The sequence below is a fragment of the Notothenia coriiceps genome, unplaced genomic scaffold (assembly GCF_000735185.1).
Source record: "Notothenia coriiceps isolate Sejong01 unplaced genomic scaffold, NC01 NC01_scaffold00002495, whole genome shotgun sequence".
In the NCBI taxonomy this organism is placed as follows: Eukaryota; Metazoa; Chordata; class Actinopteri; order Perciformes; family Nototheniidae; genus Notothenia; species Notothenia coriiceps.
Genome location: NW_011335196.1, coordinates 32,746 through 42,942, shown reverse-complemented (window position 1 = coordinate 42,942; position 10,197 = coordinate 32,746). Strand labels below are relative to the sequence as shown.

The 10,197-nt window shown below is 42.4% G+C and overlaps 1 protein-coding gene across 1 annotated transcript; it reads left to right on the top strand.

Annotated features, from left to right (window-relative positions):
• Positions 1–220: 220 nt before the first annotated feature.
• On the top strand, positions 221–10,117 carry elmod3 (ELMO/CED-12 domain containing 3). Its single transcript, XM_010797324.1, has 13 exons — positions 221–350; positions 1,658–2,454; positions 3,549–3,620; positions 3,712–3,786; positions 3,879–3,948; positions 4,707–4,769; positions 4,873–4,961; positions 5,484–5,607; positions 6,019–6,141; positions 6,529–6,659; positions 6,973–7,049; positions 7,159–7,286; positions 7,675–10,117. Exons 2-13 carry the CDS (start codon positions 2,419–2,421, stop codon positions 7,914–7,916), a joined length of 1,230 nt encoding a protein of 409 aa, XP_010795626.1. The 5' UTR covers positions 221–350; positions 1,658–2,418; the 3' UTR covers positions 7,917–10,117.
• Positions 10,118–10,197: the final 80 nt, after the last annotated feature.

Genomic DNA, 10,197 nt, shown 5'->3' with positions numbered 1-10,197 from the left:
TAAACCATTTTATGATGAATACATTCATACTTTTCTCTTTACTGTATTTTAACAAGAAGAGAATCTGTGCTGAAGGGAGGTGTGGAAGGAAGTCACACAACTCTCCTGTCTTCAATATCTGTGAAAGTGAGAGAGAGAGAGAGAGAGAGAGAGAGAGAGAGAGAGAGAGAGAGAGAGAGAGAGAGAGAGAGAGAGAGAGAGAGAGAGAGAGAGAGAGAGAGAGAGCAATGACGTAATGAAGTTACAGTCCGACAGGGAACCACAATTCCCATGATGCATTTGAAATTACCGTGGCCACTGGACGGGGGAAGGGAAGCTGAGATTGGAGGGAGAAACAGTCAGAAACTGAGGTACTTTTAAAACCCTTTATAATATCTTGTAATATTTTCGGATATGCCATACCACGCAGTGTTTTGTAGCGTTTTTTAAATCTGCCTTGGAGACAAAAGCAGTTTAATTCGTATGGTGCTGTCGGATTTGGGACTCCATCCCCGTTACAGTTCAATAGAGCTACAGCTAGCCCGTTAGTTAGCCTGACAGCTGGCTTTTCTTCTGTTAGCTACGTCTCAGCTACTTCAGTGCACTTGATATTCATGACACTTAACATGAGTTGTTTTTTCTAATGTGTTTTCTAAGTGCTGGTTTGCATGGAGGTTTTGCAAGCAGTGATTTGTCTGTGTGAGGAGAAGCTGTAGCTGCGTCTTTGTGCCTGCGGGGTTGCTACTGTAGCTGACATATTGCTAGCTTGTCGGTTGCTATCATAATGTAAGCTAGCCGAGGTTGCTACTGTAGCTGTCAAAGCGGCGATGTGTTCAACTGTCATCGGATAAAGTTGGACTGTTTCCAACATTTTCAGATGTATGTCCTGGCTCTGAGCATGGACTCTGCAGTGCTGGACTTTGACAGTAAACTATAACACATTTTAGGCATACAAAAAAATCTTGCTGTGATTCAGACAGTAATGGAGGAAGTCCTCAGATCCTCTCGAGTAAAAGTAATATTTCTGTACTGTAAAAATACTCCATTACAAATCAACTGTACATAGTTATTTCCATGTAATGTTTTATAGTAGTACAATGTATTCGTTTTATTGTACTGCATTGCACACATTTTGACACACTTAAATGTCAAAAATTAAAGTACGTAATGGAAAACACAAATGTGTCTTTTACAGTTGAATAATTCAATTATTGATAACATCAAATCAGCTGTTTATTGTTTGAGATAATTTTTTTGACGATTTAACGTGCTAATGATATTTTAATACATAACAGCATTAAATTACATACGCTCTTTATATGTTATGTATGTACAATCTAAACTTGTAAAGCTTTCAAATAAAGGTGGTCAAATAAAAACTGAATTTCTTTATTGTAGTGTAGAAAAAATTGCATTAAGTAAAGTACAATTATCTCAAGTATAGTAAACGAGTAAATGTACTTTTTGAGGGCCACTAAATGTGGGTTGCTCTGTGAAAAATGACATAGGAAGACAATAAAAACAACACTTTTTGTTAATATAGCTAAAAGTTCTAATTTGATAGAATTATTTTTGGCATGATTAAACCTATTTGTTTCACATTTTTCTTAAGTTATATGAACAATCATGTTAATAATATTGAATTATGTGTGCAGTTTAATGATTCTTTTTGTTTTAGTTTTCAGATATTGTGTACATATGACAGCCCCTGCTCTGGACTCTGAACATTCAATAACTCTTATCCATGACCCCCATCTCACTGGAAACCTTCTCATCTTACGTTGGACGCGTGCTGATGTTTCATGTGAGGCTAAAGACACAATAAACCCAGCCAAGTAAATTAAACCTTACTGGTACCTCTATGTGTGCACTGGATTTGTCTCTTGAGTGCCAAAGTAATGAAGACTCCTGGACGGGGAGAGCCCAGTCCTGAAAAGCAATGTCATCCTCCACCTTCTGTGTACGTGTGATGGAGCTGAGGAGTGGACCCAGTGGCCAAGAAGATCTGCGGAGGAGAGGAAGGAGGCAGGTTTCCAGGAAACTTGTGCATTGATGGATTGCAATTTCCTCCCGTCAGCTCTTGTAGACTGATACCTGCACATTCCTATCAGCGTACGCACTCAAGGTTACACTTTAGAGTAGCTAATAAAACAAAGCTGCCATCAAAAACCACACAATCATCGCGGATACACAGATGTGCACATTATGGATTTCTTCTGCCAGTGACAGTTTGTGGAAATCACACTAGGGGGACTGTGGACGTTGAGTTCTGTGTGTATGAAGGAGAAGTGCATAAATACTTGCTGTCACTACTAATGTACACTACAGAAACCATGGTGGTCCTTGCATCGGCTCCTCAGCCCATCGTCGTCCACGACTACAGCAGCCTTTAGAGGCCGGGATCAGGAACACGCTCGCCAGCCAACACACTCATATGCAATGGAAGAAGACATTGATGTCACACCCCACACTGAGGTACTGTTGTTTTACCTTTTAGTCTTAGAGTTTGTGATCGTTTAATCTTATTCCAGTGTTTGTGTTGACAGCAAGCTAACACCATTAAGGCTGAAGGCAACACCTGCTGTGTTGGTCAACAGGATCAAAGTAGGCGCTTTATCGCTGCTGCCATAGTGAGGTAGCCAACTTCAGGTACAGAGATGCAGCGTGACTACCCAATAAGATGATTGACGGATTGACTCCAACTTTTATAATAATCTTTCAAGTAATATTTCATGCAAAAAAAGCTGAATAGCTGCTTTTTTTGTCTCTTAAATATTTAGATTGTACCTTACTAAATATCTGTGGGAGTCCGACTGACATAACAAGCAAGACATCACATCAGTCTTAAAGAAACTGAGATGGATATTTTTACTATTTTCTGACATTTTCTAGATAAAACAAAACATCAGTTATAAAAAACAATTGTTTGTTGCAGCCCTACTCACGGATAAATGTTCCTTTCCTGCTCCACAGTGTTGTATTATAAACAATTAAGAGCTAATTAGTTTAAGCAGTTCTGTCACATGTGTTTAACTTAAGACCTAAGGTTAACAGTTCACCCTCGGCGTTAGCCCTAATCTCTGGACCGACTTGCTTGGCATGTTGCTTTGGCAACAGCTGAGAGGGCATTTCTCTCATCCCGAGCTTGATTTCCTAGCCGTAACATTACTTATTGCTCCGTGGCCTCTCTCCTTGAGTATTGCTTCCTATGTAAACAGTTGTATAAGTATGTCTCCTGCTTGGCTGGATGCAACGTAACAGGGCAGGGAAGGCTTTCCCTAAAGGGAGTGCACCTTTTTGAAATGAACTAATCTACCTACCACCTTTACCTTTACTACCAGCAGAGGAAGCATCCTTATAAAACAGAAGCACTGAAGTCTTAGCAACCATTTTCTTGTTTTAATGAATATTTTTCACAAGTTAGTTTTACATTTCAGGGATGCCAGATAAAAGAGGAAATAAAGAAGCATGTCATGATAATGAATTGCCTGTCTTCTGTGAGCGCTGCACAGGCTTTACATTGTGGGCATGTCTGAAGCATCTGCTCTGTGTTGCTGTTCTTGTCTTAGGGCCTGAATGGTTTGTCCCATGAATTTAAACCATTAGAGGAAATCACCAATGGACACTCCAACCATAAGCCTGTGAGTAAAAATCACCTCCTTGATTTATTCTAATTAGTTTTTCCTTGCAAGTATTTTATCTAGGAATTAACAATTCAAACTTTCTTCTCAGGTCATGAACGGACTGATAATTAGTCATAATGTCAAAGAGCAGACCAACGGCAGCGCACCACTCAGATCCCTGCCGGTAATTCAATTTCATCCTAAGTATCTGACTGTAGCCAACATCTCCCTCCTCCTTTTAGATGTAATGTAATCCATTCCTTGGTAATTGTCCAGATTTCAGCACTGAAGCAGAATGGTCTTCTTCAGACTCTGGCAGCCGGGGGGGACCAGCCTCAGCCTGCAGGTAACACACACATACTCTCACACAACCTCTCTATTGTCTCACATCCTCTTCCCACAGGAATGTGAGAAGTGTATCCTAGATACCAGCCAGGTAGAGCCTTTCCCAAGGGGTGCAGGTTACCTGCTTCGGGGAAGCAGAGGGTCTCAGTGGCCCTCTTAGTGATGCAGGCGTGTTAGACAGGAGGGATTTGTGACTGAGGATGAACTGGAGGGGTGTCAGCCGATGCACCACAGCACATTACTCATCTCCCCTCATCAGTGCTTCTAGTCACGTTAGTGTGTGAGCGTTTGTGTCACAATTGGGTTTATTAGTTTGTTTTCTTACCTTGTTTTTTAAAGAAGTGAATGGATCAGGCCCTCCCTACATGCTGGACATGGATAAATCATAGACTCAAGCACGTGCACTGTTCTCTGCATCAACCCATCGCAAATAAGACGCCTTCCCAAAACCATGCATGTTTGCTATCCTGGCTCCAAAACGATCGAACGAGCTCCCCATTGATATCGGCACTGGTGAAATCTGTTTCCACTGCGCCTTGGTCCAAAAAATAAATAAAGATGTTTCTCTTCTGCACGTAGCACTTACAAAAGTTTTCATTATTTGAAGCCAATGCAGTAGCGCTTACTGATAATGTACCTGCAGGATTATTTCTTTTTAGGTTTGCTTCTCCATGGTTGAATGCACTGATTGTAGGGCGCTTTGGATGAACGCGTCAGCAAAGCAAATATATACCATGTAACTTAAAATCTTCTCTACAGAGGAAAATGTGGAGTTGGAAAAGGCCAGAGAGGAGTGGGAGGCTCTGGAGAACGTCCAACCAGGTCAGAAGCATCTCCTTGTTTCCCCCGTTTGCATTCAGATTGATGAATTCTTTAGTCTGTAAGTTGCTGTTATAAAGATTTATTTGTATGTAACATCCCCCAGCTCTCACTGAGGACTCGAACCCAACCCCGATCATCTCCTTTAATGAAGCCTTGCAGTACTTCCAGACCACAGACCTCGGGGATTTGCTGGTATGAAACGCTGCATAACCAAACTCTCAAATATAAGCTGATATCTCAATAACAGCCAACGCTCAATATTTGCTGGGGGATCAGTCTGTTGGAACAGAAATTCTGCATAATGCACATTTCCACAGCATTACATCTACCAGTTGAACATTGTTTTGCTATATGCATACACTCTTCACAATAAAAGCTTTGCAGGGATGGAAAGGGAACGGCTGGAAGCATTTCATTGTGAAAGTTTATATTAACAGCAGACACAAGCAACACCAAGATAACATAGCAAAGAAACGCACATTAGAAATCAAATAAAGACCTATGTCAGCCGTGTGTGGGGTAAACTAAAAAGTGTTTTTGTATAAAAGAGGGATACACATACTGTGCTTACAGCAACAAAGTAGATACAAATAATGGTACTGGTCATTCTGATCATTTATTTCAATAGGAATCATATACTTTATTTGTATGTATCAGTGGATTATTTCTATTGATAGCTCTAAAACCTCCCCACACCCCTTTACCTCTCGGTAGAAGAACATCCAGCCCACCATTCGCAGGACCGGTCTGGCCGCGATCACACACTTCCTGTTCGGACCTCCACGGCTGCACAGGGAGCTGCTGGAGGAGAGGGACCTGGTGTTTGCCATCGCACAGTGTGAGTGTGTGTGTTTGCCAGTGTTATCTGCTAGCTGTGTCTCAAACTCATGAGTGTTGTTAATTTTGTCAGAAATACATTGAATTGAGTGTGTGAGTCTAACCAAAGATCCCCCCTGACTTTCTGTCATGTCCTGTTGTTATCATTGTTAACAATAAGTTAAGTAAATCAGTTACTCAGAGACTTGTATTAAGTATATTTTCTCTACAATGAAAATAAAGACAGATTTTTTGTGCTACATTTTATTCATGTCTCTTTTCTTTAAAAACGATTCCATGTTAATACAGTCACCGTTTGCTATATGATGTCAGTGCCGACTCAACATCGTTTCAACAAGCATATCAAGTAATAGTTTTTGGTTTAAAAATAACATAGATTTTGACTCCTATATATCTGTGTGTTTTTCTACAGGCCATGTGGACAACAGCCAAACCGTCCACATGCGGGTCCTCCAGACCATTTATAAGAGGCTGATAGGCAGCAGGCTGGACTGTCCTCGCTTCGGGGCGCACTGGGAAAACATCGGCTTTCAGGGTAAGACTCCTGCACACACCATACTGCACATATAGGTTCAGGTCTGTGGATACTCATATTCAATTGGGCGGCGGGTTTGCTGGGGCTTTCTTGAAATGTATTCTCATTTCCAAATATCAGTTACTTTCGCTTCATCTGTCAATCCTTCGCTTCCCTGTGTTTGGAGGAGTGAAACTTGAGAACAGAGGAGATTAATGATTGTGTGAAATTTGAGCAGCAGCGCTCATCATTCAGCTGCAATGTTACACTGTAGTGAACTGCTCTTTGATTTCACAATGTTATAGCTTTTCATTGTCAAGAAATGTAAAGTGCATTAGTGAAAGTCTAGCAATATGAAGTATTTCCACTCTAAACAAGTAAACGGCATGTTTTTCTGTGTTTCTGCAGGTACAGACCCAGCCACTGACCTGCGTGGCACTGGTTTCCTGGGTCTGATGCATACGCTGTACTTTGTGATGGACCCAGAGACTCTACCGTTGGCTAGAGACATCTACAAGTTATCACAACACCCCACACAGGTATCAGCAGCTCAGACACACGTCCACTGGGCAATGAGCTCGTACCAGAGGCAGCTCATGTGTGCATGCAAGTATTTGATTTGGGAATCATATTTCACTAATCCTCCAGAGACACTGAAACACCTCCCACTGCCGGCGAGCTGCTGTAAGCTGACCCTGACCTTTGACCTCCCTGCAGAGAGATCTAGAGCAAAAGGAGAATTTCCCCTCAGGGATTAATAAAGTCAGCTTCAAGACGATCTTGTTTTTTCTTGTAACCTCTGAAAGTACTCTGTGTGGACTCAAAATTCCTTGTGTATTTCCTCGCTTTTAGAACTTTCCATTCAGTGTGATGTCAATCAACATGACCCGCATCGCTCTGCAAGTACTCAGAGAGGAAGCTTTGTCAAAGTGAGTCACTGCTCCTCACTTTGGTTTCTCTTCATTCTTGAGTTTTGGCTTGCAATATTTTTGTCACACACGACCTCTTCCCCAATGCTCTCTCTCTTTGGTCTATCAGGGAGTGCAATCGTCGTCAGCAGGTGGTCGGTGTGCTCAATGACTTCTACGTTGCCACGTATCTGCACCTGTACCAACTGTGGAAGACCCAACAGAAGACCATCGTAGACTCTGGCTTTGTACTAAAAGGTAAAGAAAATGGTATATCGTTTGTACTATAACTTAACACTTTGAAATCATGCTTTTTATTGTATTAGTGCTGAGACAAATCAAACCCTTTAATTACGCCTGCAATCATTTTATTTTGTGTCCTTAATTCAGCCCTTAGGGTCCCATTGACATACAGAAACTCTTCTTCCTAAAATGAAGCTCAGACTAAATATTGGGGGGAAAAAACTGGCAGCTGGCTTTTGCTTGGTATTGAATGCTCATAGATGCAAGTTGTGGTATCAATGTTTTCATGTAATCTTCTAAATGTATCAGTCAATAGGTCAATACTCAGTTTGCAGGAACTCAGTTAAACACAGATTGTCCTCCCGGCACGAGTCCCACAGTGTCTGTCTGTTTAACCCTGCAGAAGTGGAGCTGTTTGCCAAAAAGAACCCGAAGCAGATGCTGCGCCGACTAGAGGTCTTCCTGAAAGAGAGGCGGGCAGGTGGGGCCCCCGGCGGGACGTCGCCGGACCCTCAGGCCCAGCAGCCCTCTCCCAGCCTCGGGGCCAGGGCCGGGTCGGGACAGGGGAGCAAAGGAAAGGAGATGCACTTCACAGGAGTGTGTGATCTACCGCCAGACATGGAGGGAGAGGCCAGACTCATCTAAGCTAGACTCTGTATGTGTGTATGTGTGTGTGTGTGTGTGTGTATGTGTGTATGTGTGTGTGTGTGTGTGTGTGTGAGCAATCGTGTTTGTGAGTGCATCTATCGCAGTGTGTGCAAGTGGCTTACTCTCAGAGATAAACCCCACCAGTCCCTGATCTAGGACCTGCTATCTGAACCTATTCAAACACTTCCACTCCTTCCTCTGACGCTGGGGTGCTGCACTTTGATCAGATTAAGCTTTCGGAGTTATATTTGATTTATTTTTTGTTATTAATGATTAAATTATTTTTTTTTAAAAACATAGAACAGTTGACTATAAGGAGCTAAAGCAGGTTAGAAACACAGCAAGTGATTTTTTTTTTTGTTGCACTTTTCTGTGAATTTAGTAGCCAAATAGATAGCTGCCAAATTCTTGTGGTTAAATCCTAACCTGCCTAGATGTCCAAAACGTACACTTGTGTGTCCCTAGGGTCCCTCAGTCAGGGTGTTAACAAGTAGAAGAGGGAGGGGCTTCTCCTCCCTCGCTCTGAGATATAGCGCCATCACACGAGCATGCTAACAGCTCATTTTACATACTGTCAAACGCTCTGTTAACTTTATGGTGATACTAGAGAAATTAACCAGTTTCCAGCTGTGCTACAGGGGGGAAAGAGGCAGGTTTTTCTCTCGGTGTGAGTGGGGAGCGGCAGATCGAAAAACCCAGGGAGGTTACAGAAGATTTTAACACAATAGACTTTGAACGCATCCTGCTTTGAAGGTCCGGTCTCATGCATTCTCTATTAGAGCGTTAATGAAATGTCTTGTGAAAGATGTGGACGCTCAGCCCAGATGTGTGGGGGGTAGAGCCAGGTGTTTCATGGTGTGTGTTGCCAGGGGTCTGATAGACTAGGTCCAGAGCTTCCACGTAATGTGGGGGAATATATTTTAAATAATAAAAAAACAAAACTATTTTAGTCTTTTCTGAAGGGACAGGCGGACCATAACTTCACAGTTATGTTAAAGCACTGTAGAACTTTGTTATGAAACTTGATGACTTTGTGGCCGTTGGAAGGGTTTTGATTTACCCCACCAGAACTTATGAAAATCTTTTCGCGGTTCAAGCCAAGGAGACACGTCATAACAGAGTCTGTGCGCTCGGCTCGGTCCCGGATAAAATCGAAGGTCTGGTATGAGCTTTCTCTACATTCCGTTATAAAGCATGTGATTGTATGTTTTCTTTGACAGTTAAACATTTATTCCAGTGTGTGTGTGTGTGTGTGTGTGTGTGTGTACGCTTGTGTGTGTGACGTGATGAATGAGCTGATATTGATGAAGGGTGCCTCTCCTCGGAGATGTATGGTACAGTATGCAATCCCAGCTCTCACTCAATGATAATCAAAACGATTTTGCTGTGTGACGATGGAAATCGTTCCTAACTTCAGGGTTTGTGCGCTTGTGCGAGTGAATGTGTTTGTGTGGGCGTGTGTGTGTGTGTGTTTGTTGTATGACAGGAACTGACTACAGATGGGGTGCTTTCCTCTGCACACAATAAGCCAGCTTTACTAAGTACTTGATCCATCAAGCTGCAAAGACGGTACATTTTGTCGTTTTAAAAAATGGTACAGAACATTTCTTAGGGCAAAATTTACCCAATAAACTAAGAAAACATTATTTGTTTAAAAAAACCAAACAGATGTTAGTTTTGAACACAGCTGGCGGCTGGGATGGGTAGAGCTCCTCAGCAAAGCTGGTTCCTTCTTTGTGCTTATGTGAAACCGTCCCCCATCGTCGTAGTCTTGATCTGTAGCATGTTCAGGTAGCACTAGTACTGTAGCATCCTATAGCCTCCTCCTCTTCGTAAAGCTTGTTGATGTCATGTCTCAGTTACAGTCCGTAGTGTCAATGGGTGCGCAAACTGTTACTACTATAGCACATTTATTTCGTATTTGCATCAGGCCTCCTTCAGTAGACACACATTTAGGTGGCGCAGCGTATGTTTCGGAGAGATGTGGGATAGGCTTGACGTGTTATTGAGCTCACCCTTGTCTTCTAAGAAGGTAACAGAAAAAACGGTGCCTACGTCCAGTGGAGCCACGAGGGGTAGAGCGCTGGTTTGTCCTTGCTTCCTTTTTGTTTTGTTTTCTTTCATTTGAGCCACCGTGCCACATTAGACTTCCTCCATTCATGTAACGCAGTAAACAGAGTCGATGTGACCCCCTAAAACATGCAGGCCTAAAGGATATATACATAAAGATACACTATGGTCCACTCGGATTGTTTGCCATCTCCGTTCTCCACGAAAT

Coding starts and splice junctions, on each gene's coding strand:
- elmod3 (XM_010797324.1), top strand. CDS start 2,419: ATGGAAGAAGACATTGATGTCACACCCCACACTGAG. Junction 4,962..5,483: donor CAGACCTCGGGGATTTGCTG/GTATGAAACGCT, acceptor ACCTCTCGGTAG/AAGAACATCCAGCCCACCAT. Junction 5,608..6,018: donor GGTGTTTGCCATCGCACAGT/GTGAGTGTGTGT, acceptor GTTTTTCTACAG/GCCATGTGGACAACAGCCAA.